The 23,573-nt window shown below is 36.0% G+C and overlaps 1 protein-coding gene across 4 annotated transcripts in view; it reads right to left on the reverse strand.

Annotated features, from left to right (window-relative positions):
• Positions 1-23,573, reverse strand: part of SBF2 (SET binding factor 2) — a 417,689-nt gene that overhangs the window by 195,749 nt on the left and 198,367 nt on the right. For all 4 annotated transcript variants that reach the window (XM_069471156.1, XM_069471157.1, XM_069471155.1 and 1 more), the window contains one exon: positions 10,698-10,835. In XM_069471156.1, the coding sequence (XP_069327257.1) occupies positions 10,698-10,835 (138 nt within the window). The remainder of the gene's footprint in view (positions 1-10,697; positions 10,836-23,573) is intronic.

The raw sequence follows: 23,573 nt of genomic DNA on the forward strand, positions 1-23,573 counted from the left end.
AGCCTAATGGCTCACTCCCTCATCTCTTTTAGGTCTTCATTCAAGCATCTTCTGCTCTAATAAACTTTTGCAGACTACCTTACTTAAAACTGCAATTCCCTAACACTCACTATCACCTTTTTCTGCTTTATTTTTCCCCATGGCACATGTCACTATCCAACATATTATCCATTTCACTTAATTTGTTTTTTGGTTTGTTTATCTCCTCCACTAGAATATGCTCCATAAAGGCCAGGATTTCTATTTTGTTCAATGGTGATTTCCCAGTTTCTAAAATAAGGGCTGGGCATATAGTTGATACTTAATATTTACTCACTGTATACATGCAGGAATGAATTTTCTGAGTATTTTACCAAGGGGAGTCTTTTTCCCCCTACTCATGGAGGCCAAGAACTATATTTTCTATTTCCTTTAGAGCCCATTTAATTCCTAGTATAATGAAGTATAACCAAGTATTAGATGTCTGTGGAATGCACATATCCGAAGGGAACTATTTACTTTTTATATGTTTGATAAGGTCCATATGCTCTTGAAAGATTTTCATTTGTTACAAAGCAAAAACTAAAATTAGGCTGGATGGTTTCTGGAATCCTTAGAAATAATAAAAATGTGATGAATATAAATTTACCAAAGATTTCCACACTTAATGAATCATATTCTTTATGGATTACTAACAAATTTGAAATGACAAAAGAATGACTAAAATTCCTGGAAGAGACAAAGCTATCCACATTTTTATGAGATTATGATAAATGCCCTACAGTACCATTAGAAGTCAGCTAGAGTAAGAAGATAACCATTTCAAATAAATGACCATTAACTTACTTTGACCAAAAGACAAAATAGAATGCATTGGTCATTTATTAAAAGTTGTTTTCAATCAAACACTTAGTGAAAGGAATAGTAGTTATTAACAAAGAAAAAAGGTTCAATATAATGTAAATCAGTATTAAGTAAAAATAATTTCATTTTTATATTGCTTTTTATTACAGTAGATGACTTATACTTTGTAAATATGCTGTAAATCCTAAAATATTATTATTCTTAGGTCCAATAACTCTCCTACAAGAATACAATGTCCCAAGTTTAGAGAAAAATTCATATTCCTGTTTTCAAAGCAAAATGTACTGCTATAATAAAAATAACCATAACAAAAACCCCTCAAAACTGGTAGATAAAATGAAGTTTGTTCTACAAGATGGTTACTGTGATGTTCATGATCAAATTGTTCTACAAATAATTTGTGATATAAGGGCAATACTCCCATAGTTGCTAGAATATCTTTTGTGTGATAATTATATAATGATGCTGGTTTTATTTGGTATAGTTTTACAATGACAGATTTTCACATATTGAAAAGGTGTGAGAAACTTAAAAAGAAGTAGGAAATTCAAAACATAGTCTATGAATGTGAGATAGTCTAATAATGCTTTTAAATATCATATTTTACAAAATATTTTCGTATGTTTTATTAGCAGAACAACATTTATAAACCTTCTTCTTTTTTTTTTTTTTTTTTTTTTTTTTTGTTGAGACAGAGTGTCACTTTGTTGCCCAGGCTAGAGTGAGTGCCGTGGCGTCAGCTTAGCTCACAGCAACCTCAAACTCCTGGGCTCAAGCGATCCTACTGCCTCAGCCTCCCGAGTAGCTGGGACTACAGGCATGCGCCACTATGCCCGGCTAATTTTTTCTATATAGATTTTTAGGTGTCCATATAATGTCTTTCTATTATTAGTAGAGACGGGGTCTCGCTCAGGCTGGTCTCGAACTCCTGACCTTGAGCAATCCACCCGCCTCGGCCTCCCAGAGTGCTAGGATTACAGGCGTGAGCCACCGCGCCCGGCCTATAAACCTTCTTCTAACTTAAGATTATTCCTTGTTTTTAGTAGGTCTCATTAATGTACAAATTTACCTTAAACACCGTTCATTAAATTACCTCATTGACTTGCAAGGTCACTTTATCTCTTATACATATCATAACATGCGCCAGTTTGCCCATGTATAGATATCCTTGCCTACCAATTATTGCTATGGACTACATCTGCTAGTAGGATTCTCAGCTTTTGTGTAGCTTATGTTATGTGTAGCACATAGTCCTTGTGCTTCAATAATACGGGATAAATTAGTACCCACAATACCAATTTGCCCCCAAAGTGCTATTGCTCTTCAAACATATCCTGAGACAAAATGCTAAAAAGTACTAGACTGTTGAATTTACGTGACGAATTCATATAGCAGATAAGCACAAGGTTTAGGAAGTTTATCCTGTCCATCATTTCAGTTCATCAATTCAGCTTCATCTTTGTTTTGCAGCCTGATGCTTGATTTTCACATCAAAGTAACACCAAGTCTGTCCTTTCTATCTTGAAAAGAGTTGTTGCATCCAACATCTCTGTGCTATGTTCATTTTCAACAATATCATATTACACTAAAAATCTTCCTTAAAAATCATTTCTTTAAACAATCAGTTTTAAAAAGGATAAAAGGAATTCTGCAAGTAAGAAAATTTTCAGTTCTAAATTTCCTTTTTGAAATGTAATATATTACAGTATATCATTACATAGAGTTGCCTCAGTAAAGCAATTTAAGAACTTTAAAACTTCCCAGAATTGGAAATAAAGGAGTCCAAGTAGTTGCAAAATTCTGTAAGGTCTGAAATTCCCCCCAAAACCTTCCTCACTTCTTGCCAAAAAATCTTTTAATTATATTGATATGGTCACATGATAAAACCTAGTTTATCCTTGCACTGGTCTGGAAAATAATATATAAGAAATACACATTTTAAGATAACAAGCATTTAGACAAATAAGGTTACTAGTCTTCAGTTGAGAATCAAGTTTACCTCTAGCAAAGAGAAAAGTCTGCAGATTTTCCCTATCAACAGCTTAGTTCCTAGGCTCTACAGTATTCTGAAGGCAGAACAAAGTCAATTATAGGGCTAGTATATATTCACTCAGAAAGCTTCATATTTTAGTGGCACACAGTTCATAAGTTACTATGTTTTTTTTTAACACACATATGAAGCAACATTTTCCAAAGTGTTTTCTCTTGGAACGTAATAGACATTACTTCCCCAAAGGGTCTTCTAACCAAAGAATTTCAGAAACAATAAGTTAAGCCAAGTTCCTTTACTGCAGGATTTCTCAAACTTTGATGTGCACATATTGTTTTCAAGTCCAAGGACAGAAAGTATAGTATACAGTATTTGTCAAACTTACTGGACCTCTTCATTACAGCACATCTATAGGATCTAGTGTCCTAGGAACACATATTGGGAATGTCAACACATACAAAGTGTCAAAACTTTGTTTGATGACCATGTAATATAGCATATTCAAACATTCCACAAAGAGGACATTTGCTCATAAAAAAAAAAAGTCAGGCAATAAATTCTACAATGCACATTCACCTAAAAAGTACTCCTTATTCAGAAGATAATTTGGAATAGTATTCTGTAGAACATAATTTAGGTGGAAATTTTAAAGTATATCTACTATGAACAATATTAAAATATATCTTTAAAACAAGCTGGGCATGGTGGCTCATGCCTGTAATTCCAGTGCTTTGGGAGGGTGAGGCAGGAGGATTGCTTGAGGCCAAGAGTTTGAGACCTGCCTGGGCAACATAGCAAGATCCTGTCTCTACAAAAAATTTAAAAAATTAGTTGGGTGGCAGGCGCCTGTAGTCCTAGCTACTCAGGAGGCTGAGGCAGGAGGATCACTTGAGCCCATGAGTTCAAGGTTATAGTTAGCTATGATTGGGCCACTGCACTCCAGCCTGGGTAACAGAGCAAGACCCTGTCTCTAAAAAAAATACACAAACACGCACACACATTTAAAATCAGGGATAGTTAACATGACAGAATAATAAAAATAATACAGTAGAAGTATTTTAAATCTATGTTACCTACTTAATTTTACAAATTAGTAATCACATGCCCAGAGAGATGAAATGATTTGCCAAGGTCATACAGCTCATTAAAAGCATAACTGGGATTAACATGCCAACTTTTCCAACTCCTAGGCTACTTCTTTTTCTGCTGTCTTATTCTCTTATATGTAACCTATAAGAAATAAGGTATTAGTTCAAAGAAGCGGTTAAAGAAAGATAACATACAAGAAGTCAAACTGTTAATCTGAAAATATTTTCAGATTTGTTTTCCTTTAATTATATCGGAATGTAATAATCTTTCCTGTTTTTAAGTAAAATAGTAATAACAATACACAGTTCTCACTGCAGCCCTTCCTATTCTGAAATTGTTTTCATCAAAATTTAAGAAAAGGCATTTGATATTGAAGGACTTTGGGAACTTGTTCTCAAAATTTTATTCTTTTGCTTTAATGTCTCATATCATCTTAAGCATGTAGTATTAATTAATCATAACTAATTCAGTAATAGTTTTTCCCTACAAAATACAACTGTGAGGGGTATCAGAGGGACTGTTAAGATTCAGCATGCTGTCTGTTAGCCAATTTCCATTTTAAAAAGGAGGAAAGGGTGAAGACAGACAAAGCATAGTCTACACCATCCATACTATAAGGACGATTCCCTGTGGATACTTGCATATGTCATAAAATAAGAATATACAAGTCTCTCAATTTTTTTCTCTGTCTGAATTATGTTTATGCTAGTTTTCACTAGATTCTAAGAAGTCTAGTCTTACTCATTAAGGTCTAAGAATTAGTCTCTAGAATGCTTTCAAAGTGTAAAGTTGATTATATTATTGGCAAGCCCAGGGCCACAACTTTGCTATTCCTAATTTTTAGTTCAGTGTGGTAGATTATCATTGACTAAACCCTTCTTGAGGGAACCAAGATTTTTCCGAAGTGCTATTCATCACAGTGTTATTCATAATATTGATAAAACAGGAAATAAATGTCCATCAGGGGATACATTAAAAATATCCATATGATCAATTAGTGTATAGCCATTTTAGTAAAAAAAAAATTATTGGAAGAAAATGTGTCACACTGCTAATTTTTTTCTGCTCTCTCAATTTTCTCCCTATCCATTCTACATTTTCAACAATGAGCATAGCTTCCTCTGATAACAAATGGGGAGGGGAATGACTGGCTTGATAGATAAATCCATCAATGTTTGCATGTGATTTCCTCCACTGCTCCACGTTTTCACATCTAGAGATCAATTCAGAAATCCATTTTTGTTACTTCATTTTTCCAGGTATTTCCTTAATTGCTTGGAATTAATTATTCTATGATATTATGTTTAAATTTATTTTGTTTTCTCAAAAAACTTCTGAATTGTTTAAATAATATTTGTTGAAATGTACAAATTCCATTTATTTGTAATGATTTCACTGCTAGACATTGATCTCCTATACACACTAGGATCTGCCTCTGGACTACCTTTTTTGTTCCCACAATTGTTCTCATCTTTGACACTAAATTCTTGAACCCAAAACACACTGATATAATTTTTGCAGCTTTGCAATACATGTTTTAGTATTGGATTTTTGGAGACAGAGTTAAGCACTCTTCACCTTAGCACTGAATGTCCTTGGGTAAGTCTTTTAGTCTCATCTATAAAATGGAAAAGTTAAGACCTACCAAATGGTGTTCTTGTGAAAACAAAATAAAATAAACTATATGTTAACTGAATAAAAGGGAATAAAGTGCTGTAAAATTTCAGCACAGCACCCAGAACAGGATAAGCCTTCAATTTATCATAAGCATTATAATTTTTTCCCCATTTATAAACTTTTTGCTTGGTTTGCCCATTTTCTTTCCCCTCTTTTAGGTCTTAGCTCTTGTTTTTCAAATGTCCACTGAGTCCTTCAAATCCTATAAGACTCATTCCAATTACCCAGTCTGCAATTATTACCTATCAGATATGCTATTACTTAGCATACAGTACTTTGGAATGTTTTTATACTTAAGTTTTAGTTCAGCCTACTAGGCTAGATTTTAAGCCCACTGAGACGAAGACACAATCTTATCCCTTCTGTCTCTCCCTCTTTATTCTTCATCTTATCCCCCTAAAACAAACATATCTTATGCCTTCTATGTCTCTCCCTCTTTAGTCCTCATCTTATCTCCCCAAATTATAATCATTCATTCTCTCTCTCTCTGATAACAATCTGCTGACACATGAAATGTCTGCACTGATAACTGTATAATTATCATTGGTTCAGAAATAGGTATATAAACACATTAAATAACATTAAAAAGATACAAAATTAAAAATTTAGATACATCTATGATATTTTTTAGATAAGCCATAAAAATCATATTTTACTGATTACTTTAAAAAATTTCAGATCACATTGCCTAGATGAGTAATTTGGGGAACATATCATCAAAAGTTTAATGCCAAAGTTTTGCTTGTGATTATTGACAAGTGTTACTGTATCTTGGAAAGATAAGAGAGCCAAGATTTTAAAAGTTGCACAATTATACTTTGCATGGTATGTGTCCCTAAGTTCCTTCTCTTTAGGCTTCCAAATAACGTGTCATAGTATATTTGGTATGAAGTAACTCACACCAAACGAGAATTAAAAGATCTATTTTGAACTGATGATATGGTCCAAAAATAAAAGAAAAACACATTTTAAAAAAGGACATAGCTAAATAGTTCATGCCAAAAATGAGAACAACCTCACTGATGACCTAGAAAGAAACATCTCCTGGGTTTTAATTTACTTTTTCCAAATTCTATCTCATTGTTTGTACCCTCTTTTGGACCAAGACCAAAAGATACTAACTTTATGTTTCCAGCACAGAAAAGCAGTCTTACAATTCTGGCTAGTACCTAGTACCTAAGTACACCTACATAGAAGCCAGAATCCTCACAACTTATCTACATTTTCAGAATCTTGGAAAAACTCATTAGAAACAGACTCTATACTTTTATAAGGTGATTGTAAAACATAAGTTATAATTTTTGGTCCACTTAAAGTGGCCAAGTGGAAAAATATCTGACCTAAAAAGAAAAATAATTTTTTAAAACACTGATTTGAAATATACAAGGATACAGATCTCAGCTTCTAATATTCCCCACTAAAAGAGAACAAAGCTTCTTGACGAAATGGCTGATTTCAAGGGTAAGGCAGGGAAGAAATAAGATGAATCCAGATCAACTTGCTATGACAGAAAGTAAAAAAGTATTTTTTTTTTAAATTATGAAACCTTGTCAAAGGAATACAGGAACCAGCCTAAGGGGTATCAACTGGTCAAATATGGGACAATTGGTACATTAAAATAATGAAAACTTTGGCTCATGCCTGTCATCCCAGCTACTTGGGAGGCTGAAGCAGGAGGATTGCTTGAGATCAAGAGTTCAAGACCAGCCTGGGTAACACAGCAAGACTTGATCTCTAAAAGAATTTTTTAAAAATCAGTGGGGCATGCACATCTGTAGTCTCAGCTACTAGAGAGTTTGAGGCAGGAGGACCCCTTGAGCCCAGGAGTTCAAGGCTACAGTGAACTATGATAGCACCACCGCACTCTAGCCTGGGCAGCAAGACCGTGTCTCTAAAAAAATAATAATGAAAACTATTAATGAATTATACACAACTGAAGAAAAAAACTGCATCCATGATTCCATAGCTCAGATAGATAAGAAGGAAGAGCTCTTGCTGATAGTAAAATGTCACTGCTGATTGGTAAAGGTAGAGGCAGTGTGGAGTTGAAAAATAATCATTTTGTAACCATCATAATCAAAATTGGAACAGGCAGGAATCATCAGTAAATGCTGAATCTAGGGGAGCATGATTGATGAGTAGTAGGATATTTGCATAGTCTTAGAGTGTCTTCATACAGATTACTTATTAGTTGCCAGCATAAAACAGCAATATCCAGTGGAGAAATCTGACAGATAAAAGAGACAAAGAGAAATGACAATTAAATGCAATGTATGCAATATGTACTGGATCCTGTACTGGAAGCAAAAACATTATAAGGTCAAATGAAAAAATTGGAATACGGATAGTAAAGTATTATACTGATGTTAAATTTCCTCAGATTGACAGGTATACTGCTTATATTCCTTTGAAATATATTCTATAGAATTTACAGTAAAGGGAGATAATGTATGCAATTTTCTTTCAAATTGAACCTAAGGACTAACTAGATTAGGCCCACCAAACTTAACCTGCCTTGCTTGCTTTTAGCCACTTGCTTCTAGTTGATTTTAAAACCTACATAGTTAAAAGTCACCTAGCTAAGCAATACACTAGCTTCATTACAGGTAACATCTCTGACCCATGGTAATGGTTGCTTAAAGTTGCTTTTCAGGAGCTAGAGGGCAGCTCTAGTCCAGTTTGAAGCAGCTAAGGCCACCAATCCTTCAACTGGGCCTGCGCAAATGTCCAAGAGGTGACCTTTGATGTCAGAGGGCCAAAAACTCCTCCCTCAGATCATGTGAATGCTGCCATTTTCTAAACATGGGTCCTATGTACAAAGAGCCATGAAGCTTGACTACATGTGCACAGATCATCGACTACCTCACTTTTCCTTACCTCCAGTCACCTTTCCTCATGCCTTAGACCACCCTGATTCTTTAACCTATAAATATCCCTACACCCCATCTTCAGGGAGGTGGATTTGAGATCTGTTCTCCTGTCTCTTTGCTTGGCTGCCTTGTGAATAAACACTTTCTTTGCTGCAGAACTCATCTTGGTGATTAGCATACTGTGCAGCAGGAAGAATAAGCCTGGTTTGGTATCAAAATGGTTCAGGAAAAAATTTGTGTGTGTGTGTATGGGGGAGAGGTGGAGGGAAGGAAAGAGAGAGAAGGAGAGAGGGAGAGAGGGAGGGAGGGAGGGAGGCAGGGAGAGGCAGAGGAAGAGAGATCTCTAATCAATGGGGCAAAGTTTTAACAATAGGTGAATATTTATAAAGGATATATGGATTTTTGTACTATTCTTACAATTTTTCTGTAAGTTTGAAATTATTTCCAAATAAAAAGTTTGAAAAATATCTAAGAATTCCTAGAACCTCTTTAGAAACACTACTATAATAATATCTTAATATATTGCATTTCTGTCAGTTGATCTGGGGGTGGATAGTGAAGGAGAGAGGAGGGAGAACCTAAATAATCATGGTTAGTTTCATCAGATAATCCTAGGGAGTTGTGAAAAGGTACCCTCAAAAATATGAAAATAACAGAAAATGCTGCTTTCTAAGCATTCACTTAAACTCTAAAGATCAACATAGAAATGAAAGGTCACCTAAAACAGATAGAATGGCACTTGGGCTAGAGAACACTCTCTAACTTGTTTAGGCTGAATTGATCCAAACAGGAATATGATTGGCTATTTGTTGGCAACATCCATCCAAACACTATCCAGGGAAAAGGAGACTATAGTCACAGACTTCTAAGTCTTCTGTAACCATTCACAACATACAATAATCTCTAATTTCAAATAGAAGCAATAGCCTATGTTAGTCTGATAGTCATTAAATATTTCACATCAAATATTCCTTAGTTTGATCCCATAATCAAAAGGCTTCAGATTTTGATATGGCTTTCCACAAAGATCTGACAATAAGGAGTGAATGTGCTGATAATGCAGATAATGCATATTTTGCTCTATGTAACTTTTAACATTTCTTGTAAATTAATAAATTAGCATGCTGGTTTTAATATATCAGTCTAATACACTTGGATAATGTGAGTCTGCATCATGACAGGTGATTTGTCTCATCTTGTACTGAAAAATCAGATTTCTGCATCCAGAAAATTCGGATTTTGGAGTTTAATAAACATAATCAAAACAACAAATGCTCTTTTGTGAGGCCATCTCAGAAAGCAGGCCAAACATTTCCCCCAGTGGTGATACTCACTAATCTGCATATAGTAGAAATTACAGCAGATAATGCAAATTGGCTCACTCTAAACCCCTTTGTAGTTTCCTTCTTATACTACAGGACCTGGAAAGCAGAACAAACTGCCACCACTACTACCACCAAAAAAACTCAACATTTTTCTGACTCCCTTGCAATGAGGTAGCTTCTGCATGCAATCTGACTACCAACAAAGAAACAACCCATGTGAGACTTAAAAGCAGAAGTCAGCAGTGTGAGACAGTGGCTGTACACAGGAGCTCAGATACACTAGGGCAACTATGATGAAGGTTATACTGTCTGATACCCAGTATCCTAAGTGCAAGTGGTAAAAGGTGGAAAGAATATGGTTTCTATGAGAATAGCCCCAAGCTGGGCTGTTCCTAGTATCCAGAATTGGCTTCCTATTATCCTTTACCCCCAAAATTCCAAAAGTTGCCTAATACTTTGTCATAAATCATTTTTGCTTAAATTAGCAAAAGTAGATCCAGTTGTCTGAAACTAAGAGCCTCTACCAATATTCTGAAAGAACAACTATTTTAAATTTCTATAGTGCTAGCCTATGAATTTCAGTCTGATCATGTTGATAATACTACCATTTATGAGTAAACACTTACTTGGGTACTTAAACAATAATGTCAAGCATTGTGATAAATGATTTACAAACATTCTTATTAAATGCTTTATGTTCTGTGAAAGATCCCCTGGGAGAAGGACTGTCAGGGAAAATCATAGGATCAATAGGAGAGGAAACTATTCTTAACAAACCAATTCATGGATATGCTATCTTTAGAAAAAATCAGATTATGTCCAATATGGTGAAAAAGGACAATTAAATTTAAAAAGTAACTTTACCATGTTGCTTTCCTCTCCCAACATTATAAGTTTTTGTACCTGGAGATTGATCTCTGCCTCATAGAAGGTTAGGCATGAGCAGTAATGTCGATCTGAGTCAATATCTGTCAGGACGACCACAAAGAACGTTGGCTGCTTCCTCTCTCTGGACAGCTGCCACCCACCAGGCTGACAAAACTAAATGGAATAGAAAAAAATTGTCACATTTTAAAAGTATAAAATTTATTTTTCATTAACCTCTGAGAAATGTTAAGTGTTCTCCCATTTAAAAAAATTTCTACCTGATGTAGTATGTTACTTTAGCAACATTTTTAAGAAGATCATGTACAGATTCATAATGTAGAATACTTTCATAAATGTACATATATATTTTACAAAGACAGCCTAGATTTTCCACAGATGCCACTCTGGGATACCATTTCTGAGACCTAGGTTGGCACATGCAGATACACAGAATCAAAATGAAGGACTTTCCCCCAACTATGGGAACAAACCATGGAATAAGATAAGTTGGAGATAAAGTGCAAAGTATGTACCACCAAAGGAAACCAGAATTAAAAACTTCCCTGTGAATCTACGAGTCTTCAATTCAGTACAATGAAAAATACCTTATTTGCCAAGACAGATCACATTCTGGGCTACCAAACACACTTTAACAAATTTAATAGAAATCACACAGTGTTTGCTCTCAAACCACAATGGAGGTAAACTAGAAATCAATGACAGAAAGATAGCTAGAAAATCTAAAATACTTGGAGGTTAAACAATATACTTTTAAATAATGCATGGATCAAAGATAAAATATCAAGAGAAATTTGTAAAATACTTTGAACTAAATGAAAATGAAAATACAACTGATTGAAACTTGTGGGACACAGCAAAAGCAGTACTTAAACAAAAATTTATATCATTGAATGCATATGTTAGAAAAGAAGATCTAAAATCAGTAATCTAAGCTTTGACATTACGAAACTAGAAAATAGAGCAAATTAAATCCAAAGTAAGCTGAAAAAAGAAGTAAAGTTAGAGCCAAAATCAATGATATTGAAAAGAGAAAATCAACAAAATCAAAAGCTGGTTCTTTTGAAAAGATCAATAATATCAATAAGTCAGGCTAACTAAGAAAAAAAGAGAGAAGATACAACTTACTAATATCAGAAATGAAAGAGAAGACATCAATACAGATCCCAGGGACATTTATAAGATAATCCAGGAATACTGTGAACAACTCTATGCCCACAGTTTAGATAATCTAGATGAAATGAACAAATTTCTTGAAAGATACAATCTGCCAAAACTCACACAAGAAACAATCAGAATAGACCCATATTATTATAGAAATTGAATGAATAATTGATAACTCTCCAAAACAGAGAGCACCAGACCAAGATAGAATCACTTTTAAACTCTACCAAACATTTAAGGAAGAAGTTACAATTGGCCTTCTGTATCCATGGGTTCTGCATCTGTGGATTCCAACAACCATGGATCAAAGGTATTTGGAAAAAAAATTTTTTTAAAACACAACAATAAAAAAATGATACAAATTAAAAAATATAGTATAACAACTATTTACACAGCACTTACATTGTAGTAGATATTATAAGTAATCTATTAATAGAAATGATTTAAAGTACACAAGAAGATGTTTGTAGGTTACATGCAAATATTATGCCATTTTACATAAGAGACTGGAGCATCCTCAGATTTTGGTAATCCGGATGGTGGGAGGGACGATTATATACCAATTCTTTACAATCTGTTTCACAAGACAGAAGCAAAGGGAATACCTCCTAACTCATGAGGCCAGCACTACCCTAATACCAAAACCAGACAAAGACACTACAAGAGGAAAAAAAAAAAACAAAAAAAAAAAACCCACAGACCAGTATCTCTCACAAACATAAAAGCAAAAATCCTCCACAAAATGTTAGCAAATTGAATTCAACAATGTATAAAAAGAACATCACAACCAAGTAGAATTTATCCCAAGTATGCAAAGATGGTTCATCATTCAAAAATCAATTAAAGCAATATATCACATCAACAGGCTATAGAAGAATAAGCACATGATCACATTAAAAGATGCAGAAAATGCATTTGGCAAAATCCAATACCCACTGATGCTAAAAACTCTCAGAAAACCAGAAATAGAGGGGAACTTCCTCAACTTGATAAAGAACATCTATAAAAAACCTACAGCTAACATCGTATTTAATGATGACAACTCAAAGCTTTCCAACTAAGATCAGGAATAAAGTAAGGATGCTCCTCTCACTACCGCTTCTCAACATTGTATTGGATATCCTAGCTAACGCAATAAAAAGAAAAGGAAATAAAAGGCATACATATTGGGGAGGAAAAAATAAAACTTTTTGTTCACAGATAACATGATTGTATACAAAGAAGATCTGAAAGAAATGACAAAACACATACACACACACACACACAGACACACACACAAAACCTCCTAGAACTAATAAGCAACCATAGCAAAGTTCCAGGATACAAGATTAACATATAAAAAGCAATCACTTTCCTATATGCTAGCAATAAACAAGTGGAATTTGAAATAAAAATACAATGCCATTTATACTGGCACCACACAAAATTAAATACCTAGATATAAATCTAACAAAATATGTATGAGACCTATGTAAGGAAACCTTAAAAACTCTGATAAAAGAAATCAAAGAAAAACTAAATAAAATGGAGAGAGATTCCAGGCTCATGGATAGGAAGATTCAATATTGACAAGACGTCAGTTCTTCCCACTTTTACCTACAGATTAAATGCAACCCTCCCCCGCCTCCCAAATCCCAGCAAGTTATTTTGTGGATATCAACAAAATGATCCTAATGTTTATAAGGAGAGGCAAGAGACCCTGGATAGCCAACACAATACTGAAGGAGAATAACAAAGGTGGAGGACTGACACCACCCAACTTCGAGACTTACTATAAAGCTATAGTAATCAAGACAGTGTGGTATTAGTAAAAGAACAGGCAAATAGATCAAAGGAACAGAATAGAGAGCCCAGAAATAGACCCACATAAATATCTTCAACTGATCTTACATACACATGCAAAGTGCTGAGAAAAGCTCCTGGCTCAAAGTTCACTGGATTTACATGTTTGTTATGGTTATTACCCACTTCAATCCAACCTCAGTTTCTATCACCATCCACTTGACATTTTCTTTCCCCTTCTGTACAGACCTTTTCTAAAGCCTGCTCCACTTGTCATTGTCTTATTGTCCCGTTGTTTTAGTCTAGAGACATCAGAAAAGATCTAGATGATTTCCTACATTTGGAGAGAGATATTAATCATGTTCACAGCTTCCTTAGAGAATGAAAAATTCCATCTTTAAGCAGGCATCGTAAGGAATATATGAAGAAATAGCATGAAAAGCTTAAAGATATCTTAATTAGCCAATAAGTGAAAACATTCCTCTCTAGTACGTTTTTAGTTAGAAATGGCAATTCATTCAACACATTTTTTCATCACGTAAGTATCATTTATTCTACAAAGTCTTCTCTGAAACAACCCAGTTTCTCTAGCCCTCTCCAAACCAAAGAATCAGACAGTCCCTCTCCTGTACTCCCAAACCATTTCTATTATAAATAACAACATAAGAAAAATAACTTGTCCTCTATATTACCATAGAACTTCTTATCTATTCCACTAATCTGGTATAGAAAAGTTGACATCAGTGTCTTTATCTTTATGGGTACAGTCATCTTTTTGTATCCTTGGGACCCCTTGCTGATTCATAAAACTGTGGATGCTCAAGTCCCACAGTTAGACCTGAGGAACTTGCAGATACAAAAAGTCAACCCTCTGTACCCACACATCTTTCTCTCAAAAATCCATCTACATTAAGTTCCATATCGCAGGCTTATTTGTAATCATGATACACCTTTTATTATTCCCAAGGTCAAAACTATTTTCATAATAATACTAGGATATTGGTCGCTTGTTTCATGTAGGTAAAGCTGCTTATTACAGGAATCAAAGCAGTGGCACCAAATTATACTAGTAGTCACTGAATTCTTCATAGCTGCATATCTGCAATTTTTTTGTAAATCAGTTTCTGTTAAGAAAGCCCTTGATGAAGCAATAAATGTTTTGATTTCATTATAACTCAACCCTGGAGTACATAACTTTTAAAATCTGTTTCATATAATAAGCACATATAAAGCACTTTTGCCACATGGGGAAATATGATAGTTGCCTAGAGAAAAAACACATAATTAAACTGTGAACTGAACTGGATGCTTTTTTTTAAGAAACACCATTTTTCACTTGAAAGAATAACTGACAAAATATCCTTCGTATACAAACATATATTTGGCAGACATTTTCTCAAATTAAATAAACTGGGCCTGTCATTTCAAGATAAAAATCTGAGACTATTTAATACCAGTGATAAAATATGAGCCCTGAAGTACCATAAGCCTGACAGCTTTGAAATACTTTAAGACTTTTCTGACAAATATGACAGTAACATTAATGTTATATTTTAAATATTATATAATGACATGTGCTAATATTGGGAAGATCTATATAACTCATTGAACTCATATTTGCCAATGACCATGCATGTAAAAGATCCATTCACAGTACAAGGCAGACCAATACACCTTAATGTAATCAAATATGAAAAGTTCATTGAGGTGGTTACAGATACCACATTACAATTATCTTTTAAGTTTTTCTGCAAAAAAAAAAGAAAGAAGGAAAGAAAGAAGGAAAGAAAGAAAGAAAGAAACAAACAAACAAACAAACTACTATTTGTTGAGTGTTGGCATAGTATTCAAAGAAGAGTATCCACAATTACCTGAAAAGGCTATTAAATACCCCTTCCTTTTACAACTACACGTTTGTGAGATCTGGTTTTCTTCACATACTTCAACCAAAAAAAAAAAAAAAAAACAAATCACAAGAGCTTGAATGCAGAAGCAGGTACGAGGGTTCAGTTGTCTTCTATCAAGCCAAATATCAAAGATATTTACAAAAGTCTAAAACAATTCCGCTTTCTCCTATTTTTTTTTTGTTTTGTAAAATACAGTTATTTTTCATAAAAACATGGTATTTACATGAACATGTAATTAGGTTTTGTTATTTAAAATGAATAAATATTTTTAAAAATTTTAGTTGTAGGCCAGGTATGGAGGCTTACTCCTGTAATCCCAGCACTTTGGGAGGCCAAGGCGGGATGACTACTTAAGGCCAGAAGTTTGAGACCAGCCTGGGCAACATAAGGGACCTCATCTCTATAAAAGTTACAAAAATTAGCTGTGTGTGGTGGCAGATGCCTGTTGTCCCAGCTACTGGGGAGGCTAAGGCAGAAGGATCTCCTCATCCCAGGAGTTTGAGGTGGCAGTGAGCTACAATAAAACCACTGCACTCTAACTCGGGCAACGGAATGAGACCTTGTCTCAAAAAAAGTTTTTTTGGTTGTAATTTATCATATGTAAATGAATAGAGAACCACATAAACAAAAACCCTTTACGAGTACTCAATGATTTGTGAGGGTATAAAGGGTATTAAGACCCAAAAGTGTGGGAACTACTATTTTAGTGAGAATAGGTGGTGTTAACATGTAACTCCCCTTGGCTTAAACTGCAGAAAGGTATAATCCTTGGTAGAACCCAGGAATTTCATCAAGTTACAACTAAACCCAGAAATGTCTTTCAAAATCCCTTCACTTTCTCTCAACAAATTTCTTTCCTGAATTAGGTACATCATTTTCTAAAATAAGTCTCAGAATCAGAGAAAAGGTATCTCAGCTTGGGGTATAAAATAAAATAATGTTACAGCCTGCATCACCAGTTCTATCACCACCACAAACTACCCTTTTGATACACAGTGAATCAGTTCTGTGAATTGATAGCAAATAATCCCATTCTTATAGAATTCTATCACTCATGATCATTGAGGTTGGTCAATGGTACTAAAAAATACACACCAGAGAATGATAGCTGCATGGTTTCGCAAAATTTAAAAAAACAGGTTTTCAACAAGGAAAAACTAAATTTATTTTAGTTCTAATTCTATAAAACATATTTGACTTCTCAAACTGAAGTTACCTGTCACAGAGTTCACAAATAACAAAGCATATACAGCAAGCATAAACAGTAATCCCCTCTTATCTACAGAGGATACATTTTAAGACACACCCCACACACCCCTGCCCCTTACCTGTGCATGCCTGAAACCATGAATAGTGCTAAACCCCATATGTATGATATTTTTTCTTATACATACATATGATAAAATTTATAAATTAGACACAGAGATTAATAATAACTAATATTATAATAAAATATAACACTTATAAGAATGTACTATAATAAAGGTTATGTGAATGAGGTCTCTCTCCCAAAATATCTTATTGTATTATACTTACCCTTCTTGCAATGATGTGAGACAATACAATGTCTGCATGATGAGATGAAAGATGGATGTCCTAAACATTGTGACTTAGCATTAGGGTACTACTGACTTTCTGAGGATAAGTCAGATGAGTTGGCTACTAACTAACTAATGGGCCAGTAGCATATACAACATGTATATGCTGGACAAAGGGATGACTGATGTCCAGACAGGATGGTGTGAGATTTAATCACACTATTCAGAACAGTGCACAATTTAAAACTAATGAATTGTTCATTTTTAGAATTTTACATTTAATATTTTTTGGACCATGGCTGACCATAGGTAACTAAAACCACAGAAAGCAAAACCACAGGAAGAGGCTGCAGAGCAGAACTGGAAGGAGAAAGGCATCGGCAGGGTCTAAGCCCTGAGAGGCTTGGAGACCAGCGACAAGGGTAGGTGGAACAGTTTAAATTTCCCTCTCTTACATCTCGGACTGCTGGTGGGCTCCCAAGCTGCTAGAGAGACCTGCCAACACCAGCCCAGAGACTGCTGTCACCAGTGAGTGGCTACCCTCTTACAGACAGGGCACCGGGCTACCAGCTCCCTCGGGATGCCTCCTGCCCCACAGACCCAAGCAGTTCAGCAGATGCCATATTGCTTCCTTCTCCCCTTCCCATCCCCTACTTACAGCTGCTGAGAGAGACAATTTAGCCACCACCCAGAGACATCCACAAGGAATAGGACCTTTCCTTTTGGGGCCCTGCAGGACTGAGGGGTACTTGGACTGTGAGCTCCCTACCTGCTGGCCCTCCCTGGTGCTGCTTGCCTGGTGACTCCAGCAGAGTGAGGCAAACCCCGAGGTGGAAAGATACTGATAAAGCTTGGGCATCCTGTGGGTGACCTGGGTCCAGCATTCCTCTGCCTGGTATGGTCAGTGATTGATCTCCGGGACCTGGGAGATAGGCCTGCAGGCCAGATCCTGTACATACAGGTCTGGATCACATTGCCCGGGGACACAGAAGGGATATTTGTGAACTAGTCTACTGAGGTATGTGTGCCTTCAGGGGCAGACTGAGTCAGTCCTCACTGCAGCGTGCTCGAGGGGCACACTCCACCCATGGGAGGGCCATGCTCCCGGCTCGTGCCATGATCCTGGACAGGGAACCTCACGGCATGCATCACAGTCAGGGGGAGCTCAACCCAGGAGAAACTATGGAATAGAGGAGGGTGGAAAGGAGCGAGGCCTGCTACAGACTGCAGGTCTCAGACAGCCTCACATGCAGACTTTCTGGTTGAGTGAGGCCCTTTCAGCCTCTCCCTGGTAGCTTTGCCCAGAGGCAGGGAACAGACCTTTGACCCCTTCTAAAAGCATTTGTGGAACATGAGGGCAGGCTCACCCAACCCAGCCCCACCCAGCCTCACTTCCTACTCCTGCTGGGATGGAGAAAAAGGACACACCTGGAAGTCCCAGGGCCCTACACAGCACCTGAGGCACTAGAGTGCCTCTCCAGAGGAACCAGAGCTGGTTACAGGACCCAAAAACAACACTGCAGCTTGCTCCTCCCAGCAAGTGCCATTTACTGACAGGGATGTCAATTTGGATGCCCCTTCACTGCATTTACTGACTCATCACACAGGGTATGGTCGAATCTCATCCAAAAGCACCACCTACTGGCTCAGAGATTAAACTGGCTGTGTCATTATCTAAAGGAAAATCCAAAGGTAAGAAGCAACAGCTGCTCCAGATGGGAAGGAATCAGTGAAAAAAACTCCAGAAGTATGAAGAATCAAATGGAAAGGATACCCCCAGAGAGGAACATCAGCTCTCTAGCAATGGATACCAACCAAATTCAGAACACTGAAATGACAGAAGAATGTCTAACATGGATTGTAAGAAAACTCAATGATATGTAAAAGAAAATGGATACACAACACAAAGAAACAACAAAAAAATCCAAGACTTGGAAGAAAAATTCACTAAAGAAACCGAAATACTGAAGAAAAATCAAACAGAACTTCTGGAAATGAAGACTTTGTTCAAGGAATTGCAAAACACAATGGAAAGGCTAAGGATGGGGTAGATCAAGCAGAAGAAAGAATCTGAGGGATTGAAGACAACACCTTTCAATAAACAAGTCAGTTGCAGAGATAAAGCAGAGAAATAAAAGAGTCTACAAACCTACAAGAAATATGGGATTACATGAAGCGCCTAACATGAGAATCATAGGCATTCCTGAGGGTGAAGAAGAAAATACACAAGGGATGGATGAAGTATTTGAGGATATAATGGAGGAAAATTTCCCTGGCCTGGCTAAAAATCTAGATATCCAGGTACAAGAAGCTCAAAGGACTCCTGAGAGATTCAATGCAAACAGGAAGACACCATGACACACAGTCATCACACTGACCAAAATAACCACCAAAGAGGCCCTCCTACGAGCTGTAAGGTGAAAGAAGCAGGTAACCTACAAAGGAAAACCCATCCTAATAACGGCAGACTTCTCAACTGAGACCTTACAAGCAAGAAGAGACTGGGGCCACATTCTCAGTCTTCTCAAACAGAAAAACACCCAGTCTAGAATCTTGTATCCTGCAAAACTAAGTTTCTTATATGAAGGAGAAATAAAGACCTTCTCAGACAAGCAAAGACTGAGAGAATTCATCAAGACAAGACCTGCCCTCTGGGAAGTACTCAGAACAGTATTACACATGGATCAGAACAAGAGACACTCCCCAGTATAAAATCATCCATCCAAAAGCTAAAGGTCAAAGGCCAGATACCACAATGGCTCAAGAGAGAAAACAAAGCAACAAAGTTCAACTCAATGGGATGAACAGAAATCTTTCCCACTTACCAGTTCTTTCAATAAATGTAAATGGCTTGAATTGCCCACTAAAGAGACATAGGCTGACCTAATGGATAAATATACACAAGCGAAGTATCTGCTGTCTTCAGGAAACACATCTAACTCACAAGGATGCATTCAGACTCAAGGTGAAGGGATGGAAAACAATATTCCATGCAAATGGAAACCAAAAGAAAGCTGGTGTAGCAGTTCTGATTTCAGATAACTTAGTCTTCAAATCAACAAAAGTAATAAAAGACAAAGAGGGTCACTATATGATGGTGAAGAGTACAATTCAACAAGAAGACATAATAATTCCAAATATTTATTCACCTAACTCAGGTGCATCCAGATTCAAAAAGCAAATCCAACTTGATCTAAACAAAATGATAAACAGCAGCACCATAATAGCTGGGGACTTCAACACACCTCTGACAGAACAAGACAGATACTCTACACAGAAAATAAACAAGAAACAATGGACTTAAACAGAACTCTAGAACAAATGGGCCTGACATTTACAGAACATTCTACCCCAAAACCACTGAATATATGTTTTTCTCATGAGTTCATGGAATATTCTCTAAGATTGACCATATCCTAAGACACAAAATATGTCTCAACAAATTTTAAAGAATACAAATTATACCATGTATCTTCTCAGACCACAGTAGAATAAAATTAGAAATCACCTCCAACAGAAACTCTTATCTCTACACAAAGACATGAGAACTAAACAACCTTCTGCTGAATGATTATTGGGTTAAGGAGGTAATTAAGATGGAAATCAAAAGATTTTTTTAACTAAACGATAAAGGAGACACAAGTTATCAAAATCTGCAGGAAACACCTAAAGCAGTCCTGAGAAAAAAATTTATATCCATAAATACTTATATCCAAAAGACAGAAAGATTACAAATAAACAATCTAATGAATCGTCTCAAAGAACTGGAAAAGGATGAGCAAAATGACCCCAAACCCAGTAGAAGAAAAGAAATAACAAAGACCAGAGTGGAACTAAATGAAATAGATAACAAAAAAACTATACAGAAGATTAATAAAACAAAAAGTTGGTTCTTTGAAAAAAATAAACAACATTTACATGCCTCTTGCTAGATTAAGGAGAAGCAGAAAAGAAAGGACTCAAATAAGTTCAATCAGGAGTGAAAAAGGAGAAATTACAAATGATATCATGGAAATGCAAAATATCATCTATGAATACTATAAAAACCTCTATGCACATAAACTTGAAAACATGGAGGAACTAGGCAAATTCTTAGAAACACAACAGACTCCCCAGATTCAATCAGGAAGAAATAGAATTCCTGAACAGACCAGTATCAAGTACTAAAACTGAAGCAGCAATTTAAAAACTTCCTAATAAAAAAAGTCCCAGACCAGATGGTTTCACACCTGAATTTTACCAGACCTACAAAGAAGAACTGGTGCCTATCCTGCAGTAATTATTTCACAACATCAAGAAGGAAGGAATCCTCCCCAACATGTTTTATGAAGCCAACATCACCCTGATACCAACCAAAACCAGGAAAGGACACATCATGAAAAGAAAACTACAGACCAATATCCCTTATAAATACAGATGCAAAAATTCTCAATAAAATCATAGCAAACCGAATTCAGGTGCTTATCAAAAAGTAATCCGTGACGACCAAGTGGGCTTCATCCCAGAGATGTAGGGATGGTTCAACATATGCAAACCTATAAATGTAATTCACCACATAAATAGAAGCAAAAACACAGACCATATGATCCTCTCAATAGACTCAGAAAAAGCATTTGACAAAACTAAGCACCCTTTTATAAGAATGCTTAACAAAATAGGCATAGATGGGATTTACCTAAAAATAATAAAAGCTGTATATGATAAACCCACAGCCAACATCAAACTGAACACAGAAACACTGAAAGCATTCCACTGAGAACTGAAACCAGACAAGGTTGCCTTCTATCACCACTTCTATTCAACGGAGTGCTGGAAGTCCTAGCCAGACCAATCAGACAAGAGAAGGAAATCAAGGGCATCCAAATGGGGAAAGAAGAGGTCAAACTATTGCTCTTTGCTGACTAGGTGTTCTTATACCTAGAAAACCCCAAAGATTCTGCCATGAGACTACTGGAATTGACAAATTCAGCGAAACCTCAGGTTACAAAATCAATGTACACAAATCAGTAGCATTCCTATACACCAACAACAAACTGAGAACCAAATCAAAGACTCACTACCCTTCAAAATAGCAACAAAGAAAATAAAATACCTAGGAATACATTTAACTAAGGAGGTAAAAGACCTCCACAGGGAGAACGAGGAAACACTGAAGAAGGAAATGGTAGAGGACATAAATGGGTGGAAAACCACACCATGCTCATGGGTCAGCAGAATCAACACTGTTAAAATGTTTATACTACCTAAAGTGATCTACAGATTCAATGCAATCCCTATTAAAATATCAACATCATTTTTTGCAGATGTAGACAAAATAATTCTATGCTTTGTATGGGACAAGAGAAGACCCCTTTATAGCAAAAGCAATTTTATGCAAAAAGAACAAACTGGGAGGCAATGATTTACCAGACTTCAAACTATACTACAAGGCTATAGTAACTAAAACAGCGTGGTACTGGCAAAAGAACAGAGATATAGATCTTTGGAATGGGACGGAGATCCCAGATATAAAGCTATCCTCATGATGTCATCTTATGTTCGACAAAGTAGACAAAATTATACATTGGGGGAAAAAAATCTCTATTCAATAAGTGGTGCTGGTAAAACTGGATATCCACATGCAGAAGACTGAAACTGGATCTCCCACCTCTCACCTCTCACAGAAATCAACTCACGATGGATAACAGACTTAAACCTAAGGCGCAAAACCTTAAGAATTCTGGAAGAAAATGTGGGGAAGACTCTTTTAGACTTCAGCCTAGGTAAAGAATTTATGAAGAAGACCCCCAAAGCAATCACAGCAACAACAAAAATAAACAAATGGGACCTGATCAAATTAAAAAGGTTCTGCATAGCCAAGGAAACTATCATTAGAGTGAATAGACAACCTACAGAATGGGAGAAAATATTTGCTTTCTACACATCTGATAAAGGGCTGATAACAAGAACCTATATAGAACTTAAGAAAATCAATAAGAAAAAAATCAAACAACCTCATCAATAAATGGGCAAAGGACATGAGCAGAAACTTTTCAAAGAAGACAGACTAATGGCCAGCAAATATATAAAAAAGCACTCAACATCTCTAATAATTAGGGAAATGGAAATCAAAACTGCAATGAGATATCACCTAACTCCAGTGAGAATGGTCCCTATCAAAAAATCCCAAAACAACAAGTGCTGGCAAGGATGTGGAGAGACAGGAACACTCTTACACTGCTATAGGTGTAGGTAGGACTATAAATTAGTACAACCTCTGTGGAAAGTAATTTGGAGATACCTCGAAGACCTAAAAATAGAAATACTATTTGATTCAGCAATCCCACTCCTAAGCATCTACCCAAAGGAGAAAACGTCATTCTATAATAAAGACATCTGCACTCCAATGTTTATAGTAGCACAATTTACAATTGCAAAGATGTGGAAAAAACCCAAATGTCCATCAATACATGAGTGGATTAATAAAATGTGGTATATGTATACCATGGAATACTACTCAACTA

This window comes from Eulemur rufifrons, chromosome 6 (genome assembly GCF_041146395.1).
Source record: "Eulemur rufifrons isolate Redbay chromosome 6, OSU_ERuf_1, whole genome shotgun sequence".
Classification (NCBI taxonomy): Eukaryota; Metazoa; Chordata; class Mammalia; order Primates; family Lemuridae; genus Eulemur; species Eulemur rufifrons.